Source organism: Mytilus edulis, chromosome 13 (genome assembly GCF_963676685.1).
Source record: "Mytilus edulis chromosome 13, xbMytEdul2.2, whole genome shotgun sequence".
Classification (NCBI taxonomy): Eukaryota; Metazoa; Mollusca; class Bivalvia; order Mytilida; family Mytilidae; genus Mytilus; species Mytilus edulis.
The window spans coordinates 49905926-49933719 of record NC_092356.1 but is presented as its reverse complement, the minus strand read 5'-3'; the positions used below and the strand labels follow the sequence as shown (position 1 = coordinate 49933719).

The following is a 27794-nucleotide window of genomic DNA, read 5'->3' as shown; positions in this document are numbered from 1 at the left end:
GAATACATATAGATTTAAAAATGTACGAAAAAAATGAAATAATGCACGACCAAACATCATTCATTTTTATAAAAAGAAGCCTAAAATGTGTGTCAATAAAGCACAAGTTAACTTGTGGGAAAGATTGTCTATAAAAGATAATTAGCAAAATGGTATAAAAAGCAAATTTGTGATTTTATGAAAATTACACAATACCTTTTGTATATTATAGCTTCATCGTGTATATCTTACATGTTCTTCTTTTGCAGAACATAAACATCGTTCTAGTCTTTACAGTTCTCACCTTTCAATACGAACAGAGTTTGGCTAAAGAGTGTCCTGAGAATTACGTCGATAGGACTGACTGGAAAGGTTTTTGTTGTGAAAAGGTGACATGCCAACCAGGTAATTGATACAAGGAGGAGGTTTACCAAGGGCTAACCATGGTTATAAGATTTTTTTAAATCTCACAACAATACTATAACCTTTACATATTAATAGTTGTGATTCTACTATTTTTATCAACCATGGCACCTTTTGATTACAAAACATTTTGAATTATATGTTGCAGTCACGTTTTTTCTAAACGGATTATGTCCAAAAATGCACAATATCATAATTTTAACACTTTTTCAAGAAAAAAAGAACGCTTTCTTTGGAGCCTATGACGTACTGTTATAACTGTTATGACTGTTGAGAAGAATTTGCTTTACTTAGCATGAAGGTGTTCAAAAAGATTTCAATTAGAAAGCGCATTGTGACCTCTTTGGAGTTGTTATGATAAAGTTAAAATTCCACGCCATATTGTGCCAAAAGTGAGCAATGTCTTTGGCTAAAAAATAGTTTAGGTCTACAGTATTGCCAACCAAAGAGATATTTATTGTAGAAATGAATATCTGATGCAATAGAATTGGTACTTTTAATGTTATTATCAGATTTTTCCTTATAAAAGTTTTTTTCATATCAAATATAATTCATTTGAAAGGTTTTCAATTATCTATTATAACATTACCCATGCTTCGACTTTGTACTTGTTTAGCTTTATAACTATTTAACCCTTTCAATGCCACGGCAAAATCGTAAAAATATACGTTCAGTGCCAAGGCATGTTTTTCCATCTAGACTGGCTATGTATTATGACGTTACTGTACCCTAACGTCATAGTGTAGGCTTACTGCAAGAAAGTGTTAACGGAAAAACGCGGGGAAAATAAAAATTTACGAAAAAGTCCAAATATTGTTTTTTTTTTGCGAATAAGCACAGTTTTTACCGTAATTACATACATATGTATATTTCTTCTTTAACAGATTTTTAAAGTCTTATAAAACTTCAAATGGAACAAAAAATGAAAACAATATTTCAAATAAAAAGCCTATACAAGTTCATACATAAACTTTATAACGAAAATCTTTTATTTTGTCAATATTTAAATGATATACAGGTACATGTACTGCAATTGAATTGTATCGTCTTCCTTATAATTATTCGCATTTTTTTCGTATACATCATGTGATTTATTTTGCAATTAAAAAGTGTTACGAACAACAGTTACTGATAGAACAAAAGTCATGTAAAAATCACATGACTAAATTATAATTCGATGATATGCACGTACATAATATCAAATAATTTTGATTCAGGTACTTGGTCATTTCTACCACGAACGTTTTGGTTGCCTTATTTCTACTTTTGCATTCACGATGTTAATTTCATACAACTGTTGTGTCAATTTTCAATGATTTGTAACTAAAAGGCTTGAGAGTTGTGGTTTGTATATAATTATACGAAATGAATGCAAATGACGATGAATTTAACGCCGAAAAAAATCGGCTTCTGCGGTTCTTGCAAAATGTGATCGTCAGTAAATTTTGCAGGCATTTCGTATACATTTTAACACACAGTGAGCAATTGTTCAATGAAAGAACATTAATTCTCCTTTCCTTGTACGATACATACTCATAGCGTCGATATTTGAATATTGGAACATTAAATTGCTTAGCCAAGAGACCAAATGTTTTAAGAACATGCATGTTTAGTCGCAACATATTTCAACTAATTTTTAATTCTCATCTAACTAACAACAATAACCTTCCCGGTAGAAACAATCTTAACTACACTCCGACAGCGAAATTTCGGATTTATTCAATCGTCAATTAGTAAGAACTCGCAATCAAACATGCATGCTGCAATGCATTCCTGCAAAAAGTTCTTATTTCGAGGTAAAAGTTTGAATGCTGGTAGAGTCAGTGTCAGGATATATCATGCTCACTATAGTATATATACTTGTTTGTACATGTATATATATAGTATATAGAGAGAAAAGAGGTGCAGTCAATCAAATACCACCATGTCAACCCAAGGGTTGTTGTTCAGTGGTTGTCGTTTGTTGATGTGGTTCATAGATGCCTCTCGATTTTTTTAAATTCATATATATAGATTAGACCGTTTCCTGCTTGAATTATTTTACACGGGTCATTTTGGGAGCGTTGTACCTTTTTGTTCTGTGTACTATGCATGTATGATCTTTATTTTTTTTTTTTTTATACATTTTGAATTGATGGAGAATTAATGTCTTATTGACACTCATACCACATCTTCTTATTTAAATTACTTCGTAAAAAATACCAATGTCGTATGTCACAGCTTCTTTACTTCTACATCACTTGCTAAACATCTTTTTACAACTCGGCGCACATTTTACAGGAACTGTTCGCCAAAACAGGAACATGCCGAACATGATAAAACATACCATATTAAGTGCACGTGGATATACATTTTATAAACTCTCAAGGGACACATTCTATAATGTTTGCATATTGCGAAAGAGCACAAAGAAAATTGTTCTGAATTTAAGCCCCAACAAAACGGCTGTCCTAGACAACGGAAATAAACCCCGAGTAAAGAAATTTTATTTAAACGACAAAAAGACAAAGAACGAGTCTTCAAAAACTACTCAAAAACTGAAGACCGAGTAACAAAAACCCTTTACCGAAACAGAAAGGGAAGCCGATACTGCTCAACATGTGCCCGCCGTTGCATGTATCTCTTATATAAAATAAATTGAAGTTTTACTAAGATAAATTCTAAAAGTTATGGCACTGATTTTCAAAATGAAGTCGTGGATTCAAGCTTTGCGCCTGGTCACTATTAAAAACTTTACTACTTTTCCGCTAAGCACGCGCTGTTTAGGAGTAAAGAAATTCTGTTCGTCCAGGAGTCGAAAGTATGTGTTCGCGTAGGGTAACTTGTTGTTCAACAGAGTTTTAAAACTCATTTTTTGAACTAGCAAGTAAAATAAACAGACACAGCGAGTCGGTCTATTACAAAGCTTGGTAAATATTCAAATCTCATATACCATCTCCTCGTCATAAATATGCATTTAACCTACCTCTTTAAAAAAATGTTCCCGTTTATTTTTTAATGATTTTTTTTATCATTATTAAAAATCAGTTCAAAATGTGACATGAGAAATTCAAGGGTAACTGTCAAAAACTTTTATCCACGTTTTAGTGTACCCTACACCCCGTTAAAAATAAGTCAAATTTCAATAAAAGATATATAAAAAATGAAGAAAAAAAACCGTTGCCTTCACTTTAAACTTTGTGAATCACCTTCTCTAAAAATTGCCAGATTTAGACTGAGACCTCCGGGTGTACCTGGATACTTCAGGGTGTTAAAATATTCATATCTACGGTTATGCACGTAGATAAGACTTAGTTATAATGTCCTCCGCATGGCAAAGAAAATAAAAAATATACAACAATGAAAGCGAACTCGATTATGATAGCTAAACTAAATGTTGAGAGAATAAAAAAGATATGTATAAAAGACATAAAGCATAATTTGATTTATTAGAAAAATATATTATCTTATTGATAAACTATTTTTCAGTTGTGTATTTAGTATAGGCAACTTTTCAAAAAATTACAATATTCCAATAATTTGGCGCGCTTTGTGCATTTCAAAGAAGCACGGACAATGACGTTACGTCATAGTACATTTCATAGCATCAGAGTAAAAAAAACAATGGCCCAAAAGTGGCCCCGTGGCACTGAACGTAGTATGAAAAAAATGGCCCAAAAGTGGCCCATGGCACAGAGATGGTTAATATGAGCGTCACTGATGAGTCTTATGTAAACGAAACGCGCGTCTGGCGTACTAAATTATAATCCTGGTACCTTTGATTTATTTTTATGATCTTATCCAGAATTTCAATCAATCTGGTTTTTGTAGTATTTTTATGAGTATTAATGTTTGTCGGTCTAGTCTGAATAACTGTTTGTTTTTATGTAGGAACATATGTTGAGAAATGTTTAACTGACCGTGGAAAAGATATATGTAATCCATGTCCTAAATCAACTTGGATGCTGGATGTTACTAGCTCGGACGTACCTTTACCATGTGAAGAATATGACTCTTGCCCTTTCGGTAAATATCCGATTAATTAGTAAATCAATAAAACTTTGGTTGTACATGCAATACTTTATCACGAATAAATATTAAATATAAACAAGTGAAACATGTAATAGTTCAAACTTTAATTGTTTTTGAAATTACATCACCATAGATTTTTTGATAGAAAAAAATCATAAAAAATTAAGTGTGCATTCAACAACCTAAAATCGAAGAAAAACTTTTTTTTAGTTATTGCGATAACTAAAGCTGTTTTGTTTATAACGAAATTATTTTATAAAACAAACATAGTAACTCTATATTATTATTAATTAATTAATGTAAATAATTTGCATCCTAACAGGATCAATCAGAGTAGATTACCTGCCAGACTCATCAGGGTGTCATCTACCCTGTATGTGTGATACAAATAAAAACTTTTTTGGATTTGATAGCTGTAATTGTAAAATATTTTCTGGAAAATGTCCAACTGATACAGTATTGGCTCTGAATGGATCTTGTTTACCAAAAAAGTATGTCTATGTTTTATCTCGCTTTTGTATATCATTTTCACAATTACCTATAATATGTAAACACATGGTGTTGCATTGTCTTGATATTATAGTAATATATATATATGTAGTTAATAAACAAACTGTTTATACAATATGATGATAGTTTACAAAGAGTATGTACCTGCTAAAGTGGTAAGTGCTGTTTATGAATAGAAATTCATTCGAGTTAAATCAATATAAAATTTGTGTAAGGAACTAGGTACTAGTATTTGATTGGGTAGTCCGAGATTGCCCTGACGTCTAATCGCTTTTAAGCTTAACCTACTCAAAAGAGCGGAGTGAGCTTTTTTCATCACTTGGCATCCGTCGTCCGTTGTCCGTCGTCGTCCGAAAACTTTTACAAAAATCTTCTCCTCTGAAACTACCTGGCCGAATAAAACCAAACTTTGCCTAAAATATTTTTAAGGTTTATTGGTTTTAAAATTGTATCCGATGACCCTGCCCATCATTAAAGATGGCTGTAAAGGCTGAAAATAGAACATGGGGGGAGGTAAAATGCAGTTCTTGGCTTATATCTCTGAAACTAAAGCATTTACAGCAAATCTGATGAGGGGTAAACATGTTCATCAGGTGACGGTCTATCTGAAATGAAATTTTCTGACGCATCATAAAACCCGTTGTTTGGTTGCTACCCCTGAATTAGTCATTTTAAGGAAATTTTGCAGTTTTTGGTTATTATCTTGAACATTATAATAGATAGAGATAAACTATAAACATCAAAATTGTTCAGCAAAGTAAGAGCTACAAAAAAGTACACATGACCAAAATTGTCAATTGCTGAATTATTGCCCTTTAAAGTCAATTTTTCGCAATACAATGTTGGAGTGTGTCCGTTGAGGATATGCACATAGACCAATGTGAGCGACACAGGCTCTTTAGAGTCTCTAGTTAAGTTATATAGGGTCATGTTATGTCATTGGATGTTTGTTGTTATGTGCAAACTCACATATCCTGTCTTTTGTGGTCTACCTATATTCAGTAAAATCAACATCAAGCATTTGAAAAGGGAAATTTTCTGTTTATAGAACTGTTTATCTGCTGTTATTATTTTTATTTGCAGGATTGCTAATGAAGAAAATGACTTAAGACCTGACAACCCCGTCTACATTCCAATTGAGGGAATCACAAACAAGTTTGGTAAGTTTGATTGCTTGCAAGAAAAAAAAATGAATTACATTTTATGATATATTCAAAATTTGTTATCAAGGAAATGGACCAAAAAGTGTATTTAAAAATAAGAAGAAAACAGGATAATGTTTGGTTGATGATAATTCTTCAGCAACAAATTCGTAATCAGTCTCTTGAAAAAATATTCGTAAATTCCAGAACCAATAAGGAAAAAAAGTGCAAATGAATGAAAATGTTTTAGCCATTTCTTGCATGGCTTCGGTGGTTTAATACGATGCTTTCAGGCGAATATAATATTGGAAAAACTTACCTGTTTTGACAAGCTTAAATGTGTTTTGTTGTACTATTTGTTTTTATAATTTATCTCGTTCTTCTTTTTAAAACTTAAATACATGGAATGCTGAGGTATTGTTTCTTACAATATACTTTAAGAGGCTTTTGCAATTTTAAACGTAAATGCATAATGTGAAGCTAAACCCTTTGCCTTCTAATAATCGAGCATTTACTGTTGTATAAATTTGAAAATAGTATACAAATAATAGTTTAGGCTTCATTGCTATAATTCGTATACTTTAGAAACCAGCACAAAGGAAAAAGAAAATGATACACCTATAAAAAGGTAAAATAACATTTCGATATTTCAAAAAAATGTTTGGCTTAATATTTGATATGCATCTTTGACACATTTAAACTTGTAGCTATCTATGATGATGCTTTCTATTGATCGAAAAAATATATCGTTTTCGAAATCTAAACGCTAGTCACAATTTAATGCATGTTTGAAAGATGCTACCCTGATGATTTGCGACTATTTAAATTTGAAAAATGCACATTCATGGCGAGAACATATCAATGTGGCATCATATTGAAATTTGTTCGACACGCTGAGCCGGATATTTTTTGACTCGCGCAAAGGATACCTGTACCCAAGAAGACATGTCAACATACTTTGACTTATCACTTTTGGCTCTTATTCGAACATTCTTTGTTCCTTCACTAAAAAGGCTCGCGATAAGCCTAAAAGCATCAAACACTAATTTCAGGTCTACCACGTAACAATCGAGACGGTCGGCAATTAAAAAAAGTGAAAGTTGCAATCAAAAATGATATTGTTTGGTGTATCGTCTATAGGAATAACAGCATATCTGTCACTGATGCGGGATAGATGATCCATTTGACTTTAAAGATAAGTGAAGCATGAAAAACTATCGATATTGCGCATGATTAGATCTTATACAGGATTAGCTTTCAATGTTTGAGTTTATAACGTTCATGTGTAGTTTGTACGCAACTCTTTCACTTAAAGGAGTAGGGGCAATAAGGCCCTTATTTGGCCCAAAAATTACTGCAAATTTAAAAGTTATCATACATACTTTTAAATTACTGAAAAGTATCTCAGGTAGAAGGTAATCGGAAAAACAAAATAATTTTGGACATTGAACAAGTTACCATGGCAACAAATCATGCCTTAATTTGCATATTTTGTAAAATTTTGTGATTTTCCATGTTTTTCATCAAATTTTCAAGTATATTTTCGATTGGAAAAGTATGTGCGCACCGAGGAAACAACTTTATATTTGGTGAGATTTTGTCAATAGTAATAATAAAGCTTCAGTTAAATTATTTTGTTGTTTCTTGGCTGCGCATGATGTTTCCACAACAGAAATAAAGATAGAAAACTGCATAAATTCTGAATTTTCATCGTTTTTGTGAAAACAGTACATATTATGACGTAATTGTGACGTCATCACATAAGAATCTTAATTTTTTTCATTTATATTTCTTGACCCTATGCATTTGCAAAGATTATGTGCCAATTTGAAAAAGTTATCAAACATTTTATTTTCTTGGGCCAAAACCAGGCCTTAATGCCCCTACTCCTTTAAAAAAGTGAGAAGTAAATTATCATTTTCTAATTAAAAGTATGCTCAAAATATAAATTTTGCCATAAAATGATTAGAATCTTCTATTGTTTATTTGATGATTTATCAATTTATCTAAAGATACTTGGATTTGTATTAAAATGTACAAAGTACTCTCACCCATGTGTTGTTTGTTGTAAATATATAACCGTCTACACTAGTATATGATTAGCAGCATATCCTAACTTCCATTTTGTTTTTTCATTGGCTATCTTTTGACGGATATTACACTTCTGGTTCCTATTTTATAATGATTGGTTCAGTCATTACCAACTAATTTTCACATTTCTGCCAATAGACAGAATTTGAATTACATAATTGGTCTGCATATGTCTTTTTGTATTTTATTATAGGCAAAATAGTGTTGTTGTTGAAAGGGAAGAAATTTTGAAATCTAATGATACTAGGACTGATTCATCTACAAGTGGTACGGAATAGAGCTTTCAATTGTGTTTTTCATATTGCAAGAAATTCCTTTAAAATAAAAAAAATAAGAAACATCTGTAAAAATGTATTTGTTGTTTTGTTTTTCTCAAACACCATTTATTTCTTAAAACTTTCATAATCGTAAAATAACAGAAATATTCATAGCGATGAAATATATTTTACACATACTTTACGTATATCAAACAACGATATCTTGCTTATAATTTAATTAATTTGAGTTTGTTATTGACACTCGTTTCGTCTACAGAAGATGCACGAATGGCACTCAAATTAAAAGAATTTTGATGATTTACATTATTGAATTTATATTTTAGAAACAGAAATAAAAATAGAAAAGGGCAACATCGAAACTGAAAGGTAAATTGATTTACATTCCTCGTATAACGTTCATTTAAACTAGCAGCCCTTGGTGTATCGTATACTAAGTAGTTAGTATTTCGGTACTGACACGATTTATAGGAACAAACCCTTCTTAAATTATACGTCTTTAAATTTAGAAATTACAAATAAACAAAGTTTCAACTATCTCAAGATAATTGACCTTAGATGGATTTTGCTATATTTCAGCTCCTTTTTCATCATATAGCTCTTCAATTGTTTAGGATCTTGAAATCCTTGGCTATCAAATATTCGGCTTATGAAGGTTAATTTAGAAGAGCGCTTCGGACACACGGAATTGATCAAGTATTGTTTTCCTTTTTTTTATCTGATTTATTCTTGTAAACAGCACGTACACAGGCAAAATTTGCTCACGTGAATTTCACACGAATCTCACATGAAATTCACGTGAAAAATTGCATGTCAGATTCACCTCAAACGAGCTTATACATGAAACTCACGTGAAAATTTGCATTTGAATTTCACGTGAATTGAGATTCACATGATTCTCACGTGAAAAATTTCACATGAATTTCACATGAACTTTTCCAAAAAAAAAATTTGAATTTTTAATGATTTTACTTTAGTATGAAAATTTAAATGTTGTTTTTCACGTGAACAAAATTCAAGTGATTTTCATGTGAAATTCACGTGAGATTCACATGAGATTAATGTGAAACTAACATAAACTGATTTCACGTGAGTTTCACGTAAAAGCTCGTTTGGGGTGAAATTCATGTGAATTTCACGTGATATTCACATGAATTTAAATTCACGTGAAATTCATGTGAATGAAATTTGCCTGTGTATAATTGTTTACGTTTAGCTTCAAAATGATTGAAACCTTAAATATGTCTTTTAAACCTGACTTAACGGTAATTTGTTTGCTCTTTGTAGAATGTCGTACATTTATCTATTAGAGTTGTTTAAATCCTTTTCATTTGACTCGGTTGGATAGTTCTTACCAAATCTCATCGTTTTATATTAAAAGATAATTTACTTTTGCGATTAACAAAATTTGACAACACACTGTTGGTTACTTTAAGTGCAACTTAATGATGTTTGTTAAAAATGAATAATAATTTTCAATTATAAATATCGGTCTGAACATGCGTGGACTAATTGCTTCTAGCAATACACGTTCATTAATCGTTCTACCAAAATTCACCATTCCCATTTATTAGCGATAAAAAGCTGAAATCCTACGCAATCAGCTAACGCTCAGGCAGTAAGCATACTGCCTAAATGATGTTAGGTATTATTCTTAAATCATGAAAAATGTGTCCAGTCATTAATCTTAATGCCTAAAGTACAAATTCAAGAAAATAAAAAGACCGTTAAAATACTGTTGGTACATAATTACACAACTAGAACTATAGAGTAAAAAAAATTGTGTATATTTATACGATACATATCTGTTAAGGTGTGCCTTCCTGGTTAGATGATCACCTATGTTACTATAATATTGTTAAGTATTTTCACACAATAATGTCATGCAAAACACAATCTGTACATGTAGTATAAATGAACTGTAACTTTTTTCATAGTTATGTATAGTCTGATTATGAAAATAAAATCATTCATACATTCACATATTCAATAATATTAATGGAAAGATTATCATTATATGAGTAAATTATTATATCTTTATTTGCCAACTTTTGACCATACGAAATCCAGCTCGACTAGTGAAGTGCGAATTTTTGTCATATCATTTTCAGATAGAATTATCTATCCCTCTCATTCCATCAGAAATAATCACTTTTTTGTTACATATATTTTGTAATACAACAAAGAAATAAAGGATAATGCTGTAATGAATATGAAAAAAAAACCAAAGTATTGATGATCTGTTAAATCAATATATTCTATTTTTTTTTAAATTTGATATAAACACATTCTCATCCAGAATATTTCATAAAATGTACATTTACATGGAAGATGAAATTAAAATCCCAAAGTTTACTTATCGCCTGAAATATTGTTTGGCAATCGGTTGAATAATCATCATCAGGTTCCATGAATTAAGCTAAATGCCATTTCAGGCAATAAGTAAATGCCTAGACTTAAGCCTGTTGCCTAGGATGTAAGCCTTATGCCTAATTTTACTTATTGTCGCTAACATATAAACCTCAATGTAATAACATTTTTCAAAAAGAATTTTATTTAAAAATATAACCCTACGCCTTCAAAGTAAAGGTTAATCATGATGTTGCTTCTAACGCAGAAACGAGTACTCGTTTAATTTAGCTTTACATATAATGTATTTTGAAAAAAACCCATTTATTAGTCGTTTACTAATTGTTCAACATGTTCAAGATAATGTAGTACTTGTATGCTATATGAAAGCCCCTTCTATTAGTGATAATCCTGGAAGGGTTCATTAATAAGCAGAATAACTTAATCAAAATCTGACGGTAAAGAATTTGTAGAAGAGTAAGATAATTGCCTTATTCAGAGGAAACACCAGGAAATAACACTAAAATCCGAACGAAATGTACGTTTTAAAGGTTATTTCTATTTGCAATTTATGATTATGTCTTAAATTTTAATGAATGTGTATACCTTTTAGCAATCGAGACAAAATAGAGGAATATTTCTGTCATTTTTTAGACATGAGGCTCACTATATGACTGCTTTTTGTTACGCAATTAGTAGCAAATATGGCTTGTATATTAAGGAGATGAGAATCCTATTATCATTTTTAGTCGCTAACATATATCTACTGGACAATATTTCGTGTAACCACCATTCAATTCTCTTTGCAGGATTGTTATAACAGTAGTGGTTACAGCACTGATCATATTTATCTTAATCACCATTGTTTTATATATAAAAACGAAAAAGAGAGGTAAATATGTAAAAACCGTATAAATATAAATTTAAGGATTTACGTAGGAAGCATGGGTATTGACAGGTTGATCTGGGAATGTCATCTGTAGAGTATCTGTTAATTTTGTCAAATTCAAAACTAGATTGACGAGAAAATCATGACATATTAGTCAAATCTATTTGCCTTTTTGTAATGTGTAACTTGATTGTATTGTCCACATATGTGTATTTGAACAATGAACATATTGTTTTTTACATGTAGCAAAAACAATCAGTCAGAATGATGCTTTTTTAGGTCACTGGAGAAATCTTTTTTCCAATAACGGAGACCATCAGACCTATAATCAAAGAAGTTTATTCAAAGACTTTAAAAATTGTAAATACCACTATTAACATCTTATATGAATATTCAGTTTCCCAAAAAAATCATTTGTTTGATTCAAGAATGAAGTGTATCAATGTAGTGCCATCATTTATTACGTAGTCTTGTCATCCTCATTTCAGATACTCACGAATCTGAAAACCCTCCTCCGATTTCTGACGAAAAAATGACACTAGTTAAGTTTCGAGACAGACTAAAAGATGATTCGGTGATATTAATGTCAACAAACCCTCCTCCTATTCCGGACGAAGAAATTACTTTTGTTAAGTTTCCAGACAGAAGCAGAAATGATTCTGGGGTATCAATGTCATCCCATTCAGAGAATACTAATCTGATGAGAGACCAAGAACAAGACCAATTTTCGCCTAGAGTAAAACAGGTTGCCCTTGTATCACCTGTCCCTCGAGAACACGGTAAAGTATAGTTTAGTGTTTCTTCTTTTACATGTTTTATATTAATAACAAAATTAACAAAGATATATATTAAAGAGTTATAAATTTTGTTCACGCTGTGCATAAAATAGGAGAGTAGAGAAAACAAATTGTGAGTAAAATCCTTAATGACAAAAAGAAAACATGACAAAGAAACCGCAGTCCGAAGAAAATTTAAAACGAAAAGTCCCTAATCAAAGTCAAAACTAAAAACTCAAACACATCAAACTAATCGATAAGACCTGTCATTTTTCTGACTTGGTACAGGCATTTTCTTAGGTAAATAATGTTTCCCTTTAAAATACAATGCATATCTATGAACGAAAGAATGACAAAGAAAAACACCTTCTACACAATATATTGTTTTTTTACTATTATTTTTTTTTTAGCCGAACAAGAAAGTACAACCGTTGAACCATCAGAAGAAACAAACTTTGGTGGACCATGTCGCCTTGTGATATCAGCTTCAACTCAGGAGCACAACATGTAGCTGAACCAGTATTAAGTACCGTTGACTGAAACCATTCTATAATTCATTTTATTCACAAAATCAATCATCCCTTTCTTCACAAAATCAGGCAAAATATTGGTAAATAAAAAAAAATCAGCATACTTTTTTATCAATTTGAAAGCTATTTTTTCCCCAACGGAATGTATGTTAAAATCAATCAATAGTGACAACACTTACCTATACTGATAGTAATAAATTACTAAAAGCATTCGTTTTAAGATGATATTTTCCATTATTTTCAATTGGACTTATATTATTTTCTTAACGAATACTTTGCCTGATTCTCATAAATCAACCTTTGTGTAAATGTGTATTTGTGTAAATGTTCATTTTCCTTTTTCCTTTGATGAGAGTTATGTCGGTCTATACGTTTACGTTTTCTTCCTCTTTATTACCATATGCAATGGTTTATTAATTTTTTTTCAAAATTATCAATTAAAACGTCTGGGAGAATAAAGCAAAGATTAAACTTGGTGAGGAATGTTTCATTTTAAAGGTAAGAAAAAGTGTTGAGATGTTGCAGAAATCTTTTCCAAACATATTTGAAAAAAATGTCTTGAAAGTAATTCAAATCTTTAAATCCGTGTTCAATGAAAAGGAAAAGGTATAAATTTAGGAAACAAAAAAGAAGGAACAAACTGTTAAATATTTTTTTTTTATAATAGTTGATGTTAAATGATTTAAATTGTTTGAATGGTATGTGTGTGTGTTTTATGAGTGTGAATAACTGTCACAGTCATAAACAAATAATACACAATCTTTTGAGGTACGGTACAATACTGCTAGACCATATATTTAAATATTAGCGACTTTCTTTTCGTTACTGAAAATATTTTAATAACGATTGATAATATTGCATCTATACCATTTTTTATTCATTTTATTTCTTTAAAACAAGATTGAACATGGAATAATATAGATTGTATAAGACAATTTGTATCTTTCCGATAATAGTGACTTGTTTCCGGTTCAAGTTTTTCTTTTGCTGGGAGATATTCAATAGCATCTTTTAAATAAATCATTTAAAGTTCTTCAAAATAAAAATAAAAAATACTAATGGTAATTGATGGAGAGTAGTAATATATAATGATTAAAGCACATAGTTTCTATAATAAAAAAGTAAATTGGCAACAGTTAAACAAATATAACAGTATCAACCTAAATGGAAAAAACTGTTTAAATGATGAAAATTGGGAAAATTAAACGAATTTGCAATAAGGTAAGTTAAGCCATGAAATTGGTATATTAAATATGTTACTTTATAGTTGATGTAAGAAATTATTCATTCTAAGTTTTGGTGATATTATTTCAGTTTATTAAGAAGCAATTTTTGTGATAAAAATTATTGAATAACCAATATATTTAGAATATTCAAATGTAGAGAGAGCTGTGATTCAAATGGGTGTGTTGCAAAAAAAAACTTCATTATTGTCTAAATATGTCCTTAAAGACAGAATTTGACGGTCATTTTTATCAATACTGTAGAGAAAACCTACACTGTTTTACTAGTAAAATATGCTGTTACGACTGAGATGTATTGTATTCTCGAAAAAGTGTTCAGTTGTAGTAAAGGTGGTATAGGAAAAATAACAATTAATGTGTAACTTTTCATGAATTGTAAAATTAAGCTATACACTTCAAATTGTAACGTTAAAATCATCGAGTTTGAGTTAGGCTACAGTCAAAGCTGTTAGATTCAGAAATGCACAATAAAAATATAACTTTAAAGTACAGGCTTTGATCCTAAGTGTTCTTTATAAATATCATTCTTTTTTTTCAATAAAATCTCAGTCTATTAAAAAAAGTCATCGTCAAGGTATTCTAATAGCAAATACTTTTTCTTAAAAAAATCATAGATAATAATAGTGCATTTTAACTAAGTTTGATAATGGAAGTAAAAATTTTATACTCATTAAATTCTGAGATGGCCGTAACAAATGTTATAATCCAATACCATCTTCAAACAAGACTGAAGTGTATGAATGTTTTTGTTAAAGATATTGAGCAATTTGTATAGATTTTATTTTATTTTTAATATAAAGTCTTACAAATTTGACATATTCGTTTGGAAAATAATCGATATTTTCACAAATATAAAAAAAATGTCATTTAAGAGACACTCTTTAATGCGTTATCGATTGGTACTCATATGTAGTATCGATTAATACTGATCTAAATCCAAAATGTCCGAGAGTCTGTCCACTGATCGCCAGAGTTGCATGTTTCTATGAATTTTTAAAAAGCTTACAAAAAACTAAAATATTTGAGAAACAAAATTATTTGAGGAAAAAGATACATTTTATTAAAACTGTAAATGCTGCAGATGTGTTTCAATTTTTCAAAAATTCAAAGGCCGCACAAGTGACCTACACAAAATAAAACTTATTTGTAAAAAAATGATGATTAGTCTGACAAATTCATATCAGAAAGGCAGAAAGATAACCGTGCCACGTCAGTGACTTTTCCTATATTAAAGAAGTTTGAAACAATGTCTTTACAAAATTAGTTCTGTGTTAAAAAGCTTTTTAATACGTAGTCAGCAACTCTTGGTGAAGAGAAGAAGGATGGTACCAGAGGTATTTGGTGCGTGATGCCGTTAGATTTTGATACACTTTAGTAAATATTAGTGTTATTATTTTACTACGGTACACGGATTATAAAATTTCAAACTGTGCATACAGGAGATACTCTTTATAAGAGGTTCTACTGTTTGCCATTGATAATACTTTAGCCAACATGTATATGATATGTATAATTATATATCCATATACAGTTGTTATGTGCGATGTCTATGCATAAACACGAGAAAGTGGCATGCAATCATCTCCTAAATGTCTGATTAAAGGTTTGATACGGTCTGAAGGTTGGTTATGGTGTAAGATCTGTTGTCAAAGGTCGATCCGATCATCAAAATTTGATTCACTTGTATACCAAATAATTGATTTAAAATCTAAAAAAAATGTTATCTTTTCTGACTCAAATATTGATTGTGTGTTAAACCAGTATACAAACCTCAAAACGTAACAGGAAAAAATGTTTTTTGTCACAGTTTGGATTTTTATTAAAAATATATTTTAATCAAATTTGGCAATTAATGAAATAAAATATTTTCAAGTTTTTAATGAATAAGTAAGTATCTGTTTTAATTGTTCCCGACAGAATTGGACTGATATTGGTCGTATTTAGTCCTTGCTCTTGAACTCAAATTATATATGCTACTATTACTTTTCTGCTACAAATATTGTACATTTACAATACAAGATTTTGATCGACCGTCGTAAAGTGCATCATAGACCGTTCTGCTACGAAAGAAGCACGGAAAGGGCTTCCTTTAGACAATGCAATACTTTATAAATAAAAATTTCACCGTCAATTTAGGAAAAGAAACATGAGATTGATTCGATTGGTAAAGTATTTGAAACAAAAAGTAAAATATAGCTTTTCTATAATAAAGGATTAAAGCATTTATTGTTGTCCTTGATCTTTACAGTTAATTTAGGTCTTCAACAGTCAGCAGTAAGTACTCTGATATTCACAAAAACAAATATTACTTACTATGGTCCTGATTTTGACAGTTTTTATGGGCTTTCCTTTTTTCAATTTTCCTTCGAGTTCATTTTTTTTGGTATACTTGTTATGGTTCATATGCGGAAATTTTATCAATAAAATTCATAGACTACTGACGGGAACTTACTACAAATATATTATCACTCAGTTGTGAACAAAATAATTGGAAATGTTGCATTGGATCATTTGAAGTCCTTTCTTTGTATGTTTCTACGTAAGCAGGAAAAGACCAATAGGCGAACAATGTGTAAATAGTGTAAATATGTAAATTTATATTTTTATTAACCAATGTCTCCTTTATTTGTTGAGTTGATTCAATTGAATTTTAACATAGTTAAACTGTTTAATGTTGTGTTAAAGGGGCATTAGCTACGGAAAATAAAAAATAAATAGTAGGTGAATTTTGATATTAATAGGAAAAGAATTTCAACATTGAAGGTGAAACCAGGATGAATTATTTTGTTGACTTATTCGATCCACAAAAAAAATCATTCTTATACTATTAATAAGTTATCAAAGGTATCAAGCTTATAACAACGATGATTCACATATATTATAGACCTATAATATGAAATCAAAAAGACTATATAGCATGTGTTCGCTATATAGTTATAGATATAGGAAGATGTGGTATGAGTGCCAATGAGACAACTCTCCATCCAAGAAACAATCTATAAAAAGGTACGGCCTTCAACGTGGAGCCTTGTCTCACACCGACCAGCAAGCTATAAATTGTCCCAAACATCTATATTATGTTTAAATCCGGTTATATGACCATCGGCAGTCTTCATATGTCACCTCGATGGTTTATTAGATGGCATCTAGACTAAATAAACATGAAATGCTCATAAAAATTATCGACTCCAATCATCGTAAACTGTTTATTTTAGATTTTTTTAATTTTGAATATACATTTAAGTAGGTTATAAATCAAATATCAGAATTGGAGTCAAATCAGTGGACACAAATTTGACAGCTAATGCCCCTTTCAGAATCGTAAAGATTTCTATATTTATTATTAATAATTAGAATTTTTTAATGTTTTTTTAGATGTTGTTAATTAGCACTATTTTATGGTAATACGCTTGTTGTGGTTGCAAATTGTTTAAATTTGAGGATGTTCTCTTTTATGTAATTTGAATATTTTACTATTTTTATTTCAAAATATTTGTATATCAACATAAAAAACACATTCATACTGTTCTAAAATCCGAAGAAAGATTTAGATTCTCTTTTGTCGTTTGGTTGTAATATTTGCATAATCTTCCTTAGATATAAATGTACAATTACAAACAAAAATCCTTCAGCAGTTGAAGATCTTGCTTTACCAAGGACGAAAAGAGAAATAATGTTGAATTTTAAAGCACAAAAAACACTTCACAACAGTGTATAATAGGATTTAAAGATGAAAAAAGCCATATGTCAATGAGCCAGAAATCCAAGGAAACAAAACTCCTCTAGAGACAAATGTCAACATTGGTCGTGAAATATGATGTACAGTTTGCATCAGCATTAAATAACGTTAAAAAGAATATTATGAAATTTCTGTCTTCAACTTTTTCATTCACTACCAACATTTTTAAATAGCTATAGCCTTTTCATACATATGCACAACTAACTATAAATATAACAAAGTATTTGGCGGGAAATTGTCGCAATGGAATTTATCAGATTTGGCAAATAAAACATATCTATTGCAATAGAACATTTGAAATTAGAATCTTGCGTATGTGCACAATTTCCAACATGTACTACTTCTTTCCGTTTAACAATAAAGAGCGTGCAAAAATAAAAAAACACATTGACGCCGGCTGAATAATTGTAAAAGTCCGTATAAATTGGAAAAGAAGTGATATAAAGTTGATGTACATGGTACAATGTTCTCATGCAAAACTTTACAGTTGAATCACTATGACCTTTTGTTGTATCTCAATGTTATTTTTGTTGGTTTTTTTTTGCATTCAAGTAATTACATTTTCGATTATCTATTTGATCAGTTCAAAATTTTAAGAGGCTTCGGGTGAGAAAAAGCTTTACACATTCTATAGACATCTGTCTTTTTTGAAGACCATATTTTGAACTCTAGATATATTTTCGATATTTCGTGTCACTTGGTTACTTACTCATTGACATATACTCAACTACTATTTTTATTTTAAAACATATATATCTAAATTAAATATTACACTTAAATATTAAGTGAGATTTTGAAATACATTGTATTTAAAGTATATGGTAAAACTTTTAAGATTTAAAGACACATTTATGCTTTCAACATCTTTGTAATTTTAATAAAATGACGTTGGGTTCTTCATAGAGTGTTTTATTATACAGTTTCTATAGTAACAATTATTTTTCTTTTGGTAGTGGTTTAAAGGGGCACTAGCTACGATATTTATAAAAAAATAAAGTATGATTTTTTTCGATAATCATTAATCAAATTGTAATAATGAAATAATAATTTGCTTTTAGCAATCAATTTCCTTTAATTTTGTTGAAATAAGCGATTAAACATAATTTTTGACTGATTCACTTGCAAGTGAAAACGTCATCATCATTCTAACCGGTATTCATGTGAACTTCAAGTTAACCCCTAGCTAGAGATTGACAACGCATGCATTGTACGTGTACTGGTTATTTAAAGAAAAAGAATGTCAACAATGAAAGTGAAACTACGGTAAATCATTTGATTACTAATTCGATGCACATAAAATCATTCTTATATGATTAAAAACAATGAGAAACATCTATTTTTAATCTATAAAATAAAATCAAACAGACCTATAAAAATGCAATTGCACGTGATGGTTTAATCTATTCGTATCTTTATTTTTGTTTACATCGCTTATATGGTCATCTGAGGTCAAATCGATAGTTAATTAGATGGCGTTTGGACTAAAATACACACGAAACGAACCTATATATTATCTACCCCATGCTCTGTAAACTGTTTATTTTAGACTTTTGATAGTTTGGATAAATGTTTTACATTGTTATAAACCAAATATGAGAATTTGAGTCAAATCGGTTACAATGAATTTGACAGCTAGTGCCCCTTTAATATTTTTTATTGTTTTTATTATGAACAACTAATAAAAGTTTGTTTTCAACAAGAGTTTTGTTTCAATTTTTGTATATGAACAAGATTGATACACTGTTTAACGTTCTTACACAAGTAATTCCAAACTGAAAGATTAATTGAAAGAGTTGATCCTGCTTTTGTTTCTTATAAAAGAATGATTAACGTAGATACAAGTATGTAGTCTAATGGATATAAAAGAGGGACGAAAGATACCAAAGGGGCATTCAAACTCATAAGTCGAACATAAAAGAGGGACGAAAGATACCAAAGGGGCATTCAAACTCATAAGTCGAACATAAAAGAGTGACGAAAGATACCAAAGGGGCATTCAAACTAATAAGTCGAACATAAAAGAGTGACGAAAGATACCAAAGGGGCATTCAAACTCATAAGTCGAACATAAAAGAGTGACGAAAGATACCAAAGGGGCATTCAAACTCATAAGTCGAACATAAAAGAGGGACGAAAGATACCAAAGGGGCATTCAAACTCTTAAGTCGAACATAAAAGAGTGACGAAAGATACCAAAGGGGCATTCAAACTCATAAGTCGAACATAAAAGAGTGACGAAAGATACCAAAGGGGCATTCAAACTCATAAGTCGAACATAAAAGAGGGACGAAAGATACCAAAGGGGCATTCAAACTCATAAGTCGAACATAAAAGAGGGACGAAAGATAACAAAGGGGCATTCAAACTCATAAGTCGAACATAAAAGAGGGACGAAAGATAACAAAGGGGCATTCAAACTCATAAGTCGAACATAAAAGAGTGACGAAAGATACCAAAGGGGCATTCAAACTCATAAGTCGAACATAAAAGAGGGACGAAAGATAACAAAGGGGCATTCAAACTCATAAGTCGAACATAAAAGAGGGACGAAAGATAACAAAGGGGCATTCAAACTCATAAGTCGAACATAAAAGAGGGACGAAAGATAACAAAGGGGCATTCAAACTCATAAGTCGAACATAAAAGAGGGACGAAAGATAACAAAGGGGCATTCAAACTCATAAGTCGAACATAAAAGAGGGACGAAAGATAACAAAGGGGCATTCAAACTCATAAGTCGAACATAAAAGAGGGACGAAAGATAACAAAGGGGCATTCAAACTCATAAGTCGAACATAAAAGAGGGACGAAAGATACCAAAGGGGCATTCAAACTCATAAGTCGAACATAAAAGAGGGACGAAAGATAACAAAGGGGCATTCAAACTCATAAGTCGAACATAAACTGACAGCACAATTGCAAAATAAGTAAAAGTTCAAATGTTGAACAACTGTACTCAAATAACGACATAGAAAACTGAAGACTGAGTAACATGAGCAACCTAAAAAACGGAGATGATCAAATGTGTTTTGGAAGGGTATACACACAGACACCACTTTTCCACATTTGGAGCCCGTCGTGTTGCTCATGTAAATACGAACCCGGTGATAGGTCTAATACAGTAGGTTAACTCCGGAGAAAATGAGAACGGGATTGTGGTACGGACGATTGAAACATATCTGTCGTCATGTGCGCAACGGTCATTCAGCTCGAAATGGCGCCCGTACAATTTTTGAAGGGATGATTTCAACTTCACCACTTGAAACTCTAGGTTTGGTAGCGTCCGTTTGACCAGCAACATCAATCAAAGATATTATAAAAGGAAACGTGTTCCCTGGAATATCGTATCAGATGGGAGATATATACCCAATATGCAAGCGCTTCTGAAATGATGCTACATAGAAATTCACGTTTTCTTTTTATTGTATTTCGTACCAGGTGTGTCACCTCTTCCCCGGTTAGTCACCACTATGCCTTGTTAAGGGAAGGCATGAGCACCCACAATCACGTTAAAACCGTCACATTCTTTGTGTGACGGTTTCAAATTAGGAGGCTGTATTTCAGACATTGTCGTAGGTTGTTGTCTCCCATACTTCGTTTCCCTATATTGTTTTTAGCTTTAACAAGTCTGTTGGTTTTCTAATGTTTTTTTCATCATTTATTTTATGCCGTAGGATTTTAAAGTTTTTCTTGATTTTTCTTTGATTGTTGAAGGCCATAAGGTTATCTATAGTTATTCCGACTGGTCATGTTATTACTGATGACCTTAACATTGACAATAACACTTCTCTGCGAAATGTGTTATCCAAAGGTCCGAAATATCACGAACCTTTATCAGATTTGGATCAGCTTTTTTGAACTTTTGCTGTTCAACTTTGTACTTGTTTTTGCTTTCGAAATTTTGTATCTGGGCGTCACTAGTAAGTCCTGTGTGGACGAAACGCACTCCTGACAAATTAAATTTTAAATCTGGTGCCTTTTGTTAGCTATTATTCGAATGTTTCTTTGTCCAATATGTTCTCCTATTTATTTGTATTGTAGTCCTGTTATGTTGTGTTGTCATTTTAATGTTATATTTAACATTGCAATTAAAGCGGGAGGTTTCGCGTGCCACAAAACCAGGTTCAGCCCACTATTTCTTTCTTTTGAAATGTCCTGTACTAAGTCAGGAATATAGCCATTGTTATATCATAGTACGTTTCTATGTGCGTTACATTTTAACGTTGTGTTTCTATTGTGTCGTTTGTTTCTTCTTATATTTGAGTGTGAATTAACATTTTTATAAGACGTGTCACGGTACTTTTATATCCCAAATTCATGTATTTAGTTTTGATGATTTATTTATTATTCTCATCGGATTTTGTCTAATGCTTAGTTCGTTTCTGTGTGTGTTACATTTTAATGTGTCGTTGTTCTTTTATATTTAATGCGTTCCCTCAGTTTTAGTTTGTTACACGGATTTTTTTTGTCTATCGATTTTTGAGTTTTGAACAGCGGTATACTACTGTTGCCTTTATTTAGGCAGCAACCATTTAATTTTCTGGGGGGGGGGGGGGGGGGGGGGGGTGGTCTATGGATTTTTTTACGAAAAAAAGTGTGTTTCCAGTTTTTGGAAGAAAAAAAAATTGTTTTTGACCCTTGGAAAAAAATTTGTTTGTTTCACCCTCAGCTGCCACTAAATGTAATGCTACAATGAAAGAAAATGATGTTTTCGACTTATCGCCGAAGGAGAAAAGAAAAGTTTGTCCGGGAAAAATAATCCATAGCCCTTCCCCCCCCCCCCCCCCCCCCCCCCCCCACCTCCCCAGAAAATCAAATGGTTGCAGCCTTTAAATCCTTGAATTCGAATCAAATAAAATTGAGAATGGAAATGGGGAATGTGTCAAAGAGACAACAACCCGACCAAATAAAAAACAACAGCAGAGGGTCACCAACAGGTCTTATAAATGGTGAATTCCGTCTAGAACTATGCCAGGTAATAAGTTCAACGGGAAAAAGAAGAGGTAGATTCTCTTTCTGAATGAATTATGGCTGCAACGTCGTTTATACAAATAAGAATAAAATTTGAATGGGTCTACAGATACAGATGCGTCATCAATTTTCGAAAACCAAAATGTTGCAAAGCATTCATTCTACCGATATCGACATGAAAAATAAGTTACCCGAAGATAAAGCCCCAACACAACATCGTTTTTGTGAAATGAGACTACATAAACAGTTGACAAATGAAGTAGGTATAGACAATTCATTCGGCAAGAAGGAAATGGTACGTAACTTCTAATTTACATTCTGCAGAGAGTATGCCTTAAGGATGTACTTAGGTGAGGTTAGGTAAAAATTCAAAAAAATTAAGAAATTAAAATTGATACTATAAGCTGGTAGAGCATCAATTAAGGAAGATAAAGATAAGCTAAAAATATTGATAGGTCATCGACCTCCTTTTCGAGATATCTGAGATTTAAAATATGGCGGGAAAAGGCTGACTCGGATTTTTACCTTATATTTGCATTGGTACTTTTTTTGTGTCTCAAAACAAAAGAAAGAAAATCAAGAATCCAAATATTTTGGTAAATGACCTTTCATGAGCTATTAAGTCTTATATGAAAAAATAAATGGGTGTTATGGGGCAAAATCTTTTACATTGTATTGTATGGGAAAACACCAAGGATAAAATTGAGAATGGAAATGGGAAATGTGTCAAAGAGACAACAACCCGACCAAGCAAAAAACAACAGCAGAGGGTCACCAACAGGTCTCCAATGTAGATGGGGAATGTGTCAAAGAGACAACAACCCGACCAAGCAAAAAACAACAGCAGAGGGTCACCAACAGGTATCCAATGTAGCGAGAAATTCCCGCACCCGGAGGCGTCCCTCAGCTGGCCCCTAAACAAATATATACTAGTCCAGTGATAATGGACGCCATACTAATTTCCAAATTGTACACAATAAACTAAAATTAAAATAATACAAGACTAACAAAGGCCAGAGGCTCCTGACTTGGGACAGGCGCAAAAATGCGGCGGGGTTAAACATGTTTGTGAGATCTCAACCCTCCCCCTATAAGGAGTCAGAACATTTGACACAAATTCCAAAACCTCACCTAAGTACATCCTTAAGAACTGTATTATTTTCATACTTTGAACGACAAAATTATTTTATATCTCTACCTGTGTGACGTTTACGTTCCAGAATGACGTCAAACGCGCCGTGGTGATCTGGCCATTCGGTTCCAATGCTTAAAATCTTACATTTGTGTATGGGTGGATTTAACATGCATATAAAATAAAATTCAAAAATAAGGAAGCAATGAATGAGGTTGTTACTGTCATTACTGTTTATACTATTCTCGTATTCTTGTTTTTCATTTTTGCTAATATGCTTTGTCAATATGCCTTTTGGTGTAGCTTCGAAAACTTGTTTGTTGCTTGGCTTTCATATTTGCTTATGTGGTTTGTCCATGCCTTTTTATTTTTCTTTGTTAATGTTTCGATGTTACAAATATGACGTGGCTATGTACTTATACATCCCGTCATTGTGTTATTGTATTATGGTAAATTTGTGTATTCTTGTCTTTAATTTTTGTTAATATGCTTTGTCTGTATGTCATTTTTGTGCTTTTTTGGTATACATATTTGTATGTTCTTTTAGCGATTAAAATTATAACGCAATGTTGACTGCTGTATTTTTGACATTTTTACCTATTATGCCTGTTTGTTTAGTTCACGCATTGTTGTCAATATAATGGAATTTGATGCGACTGTCATACAAATGGGAGGTTTAGTTAGCTTTAAAAACCAGGTTCAATCCATCATAAAAATGCCTGTACCAAATCAGGAATATGACAGTTGTTATCCTATCGTCTGAAATGTTTGAGCTTTTGATTAGGGACTTTCCGTTTTGAATTTTACACGGAGTTCATTATTTTTGTGATTTCACTTTTTGGTAACTCAATATATGGCCCCTACCAAGGAGGAAATGTGATACGATTGAGTTAACTGTCCACCAGATACATAACGACATAGAGAATGTGCACGAGCTAAGCATGTTTGCTGGTGGTTAACCATAGTCGTACCCGGGACATTGGGACCGTGGAACAGCACAATATAACATTTTTGCTATAATCTTAATCAATATAAAAAATAAACAAATATGTTAACAAAAAAACATAAAAAGGCATAACAGACAAAGCACATTACCAAAAAATGAAGAAAAAAAAAAGAATACAAAATCTTACCATGTATCACAATAACACAATGACGGGATGTAAATTTATCGAGCCACGTCAAATAGATATTACCAAAAATAGACTAAAACAGTAAAAATAATATTCACAAAGACAAATAAAAGAGTACTATAACACATTATTAAGATGATTAACAACGTCAATACCTAGAATATATACTTCAAGACCATCGTGTATTATTTGTGATGTTGATACGGAATATTTATCAACAAGGTCTTGGTATTTCCCGATGATTTTTGTTAGAAAAAGGTTGAGACATTCTTGGACATACTTTACCCTTGGTTCATCAACTTTCTTCTCAGACACTGGTGACATTTTAAAAAGTATGATTGGCAGCTGCAAGCTCTTGAATACCAAATACCCTCTATCATGATAAGAAACACAGTCCCTGAAATATCGTATCAGCTTGGAAAAATTACTCAATATGCAAGCGCTGCTGGAATGTTATTACATAAATATGTTCGCTTTCTTTTTATTGTATATCGTACCAACCGGTTGATTTTTACACTGTTCCATGTGGGGGGAAGGGAGGAGCGCTCACAATTACGTTTAAACCGTCTGAACCGTGTTTTAAACCAGGAGCATGTATTTCAGACGTTGTCGTAGGTTTTTTTTCTGTCATACATGGTTTTCCTTTATTGTTTTTAGCTTTAACAAGGCTGTTGGTTTTCTCATGTTTTTTTCATCATTTATTTTATTCCGGAGCTTTTTTTTTCGCTGATTGTTGAAGGCCAGACTGTTATTTATAGCTATTCCTACTGCCTACGTTATTACTGGTGAATAACACTTCTCTGCGAAATGTGTTATCCAAAGGTCCGAAATATCGTGAGCCTTATAATCCTTGAATTAGAATCACAACTTATGATTAATGATTGATTCCGTCTGAGATTATGAGAGGCTATAAGTTCAACGGGAGAAATACGAGGTAGATACTCTTTCCGAATGGATTATGGCTGCGATGTCGTTGATACAAATTATAATTTAAAATCTGAATTGGTCTATATAGATATAGATGCCTCATCAATTTTGTAAAACCGAAATTTTGCAAAGTACCTTTCCTACCGATACCGACACGAAAAATATGTTATTGTATCCGAAGATAAAGCACAAAGCAACAACGTTTTGTATACAAATCACACTACATAAACAGTTGACAAATGAAGTAGGTATAGACAATTCATTTTGTAACTCAATATATGGCTCCACGACACTAACCAAGGAGGAAATCCTAGGCTATTAAATGTCTTTTATATGTTCCTTTTGAATTTCAACCAAAAGATGAAGAACTGGATCTTTCTTCATTGTATTGGATACTTTAATTGCATAGGTTTAGTTTAAACATATTTATTTATAGGGAAACAAGTTTTGCAACTTATATTAATCCCTTTCCACTTTGCGGGTGCGAGTGCTGCCTTGTAGCGGCATTAGCCTACTCTTTTTCGAAATCTACAAGGGTGTTTTTAATTGCATAGGTGTTCTTGCAAACACGTGCTCCAGAAACCCCTTTCTAAATTGGTAACATCAATTGTATCAGCAATTAAAGTCGGGACTTCAAAGTAATATAATGGAGGAACGTATTCTAGAGGCGACGTGAATCAGATACATGAGGATACCAACAAGTTCCAAAGATCTGTTAGAGTCCATATAATCTTAAACTTGCAACAGTACTAAAACTTTTGACTTTTCTACACTTTACACAAGTATTTCCCCATTCCATCCTTACAAATTGAAATAGTTTGTCCTGCTTTGTATTTTGTTTTTCATAAAAAAAGACTGACCAACGTAGATTTGGTATTGGTCTCAAGTAGTGACAAAACAATCCCCGGCTTAACAATTTACTTATTTTAGAACATGTTGTAAAAGATAAAGTTCTTTGTTTAAAAACATTGCTACAAACATAAGCATAGCGGATAGGGAAACAAACACCGTAAGAAGGAACGAAAGAAGCATCACCATCTAAACACGGAAAATTAACAATAAGGAGCAAAAAAAAAAACCCGCATGTCATATTGTAAAAAGTTTCCTGTGTGAGACAATAAATCTATAAGAAAGTGTTGCTGTTTATATTAAAACTACCTTGGGTAAATTTCTGCTACATGATAATAAAAATTCTGGATTTGAACCAAAAAACACCACGAAAGACACAGTGGATGTAACTATTTTTCTCTATCAAATTGTATTAAGACGATATTTTTTACCGAGTGTGGTTACACAATGAGATTTTTGACAATACAGATATAAAGTTTGAAATTTAAAGGGCACAATTGGTACCTATACGAATATCTACAACCTGTCAGTTAACTTTATTGTCCAAACATATTTACGTGTTTTCTGCGGAAGCAGTACGGAATTGTTTTCATCTGTTCCTAGTAAACTTTTCATATATGCCGGAAAACCATATTTTAGCTTAGCTGATAGTACAAGGTAACAATGACTTTTGGTTATAGGTAAAGTGAGTGAAAAATTTCTCCCATTCATTGTTTGGCAAAATGAGTCGATGGGGTTCAAAAATATGATGTTATTTCTCGGGAAGGAAAGGTTGACATCTGGTGGTAACACACTGGCACAAAGTTATTGTCTACGACAAATCC

General features: G+C 31.7%; 1 protein-coding gene across 2 annotated transcripts in view; it reads left to right on the top strand.

Moving 5' to 3' along the window:
* Positions 1-27794, top strand: part of LOC139499875 (uncharacterized) — a 55262-nt gene that overhangs the window by 4486 nt on the left and 22982 nt on the right. Inside the window, exons 2-11 of one of the 2 annotated variants that reach the window (XR_011658251.1) lie at positions 249-384; positions 4273-4407; positions 4736-4904; positions 6007-6083; positions 6651-6693; positions 8350-8423; positions 8758-8800; positions 11590-11672; positions 12158-12448; positions 12856-17225. Coding sequence is in view for 1 of the 2 variants with exons in the window: in XM_071288451.1 (XP_071144552.1) it covers positions 249-384; positions 4273-4407; positions 4736-4904; positions 6007-6083; positions 6651-6693; positions 8350-8423; positions 8758-8800; positions 11590-11672; positions 12158-12448; positions 12856-12956 (1152 nt within the window). In the remaining variant the exon portion in view is untranslated. Of the gene's footprint in view, positions 1-248; positions 385-4272; positions 4408-4735; positions 4905-6006; positions 6084-6650; positions 6694-8349; positions 8424-8757; positions 8801-11589; positions 11673-12157; positions 12449-12855; positions 18290-27794 lie in introns of those variants that run through there. The other variant, XM_071288451.1, reaches the window with a different exon arrangement.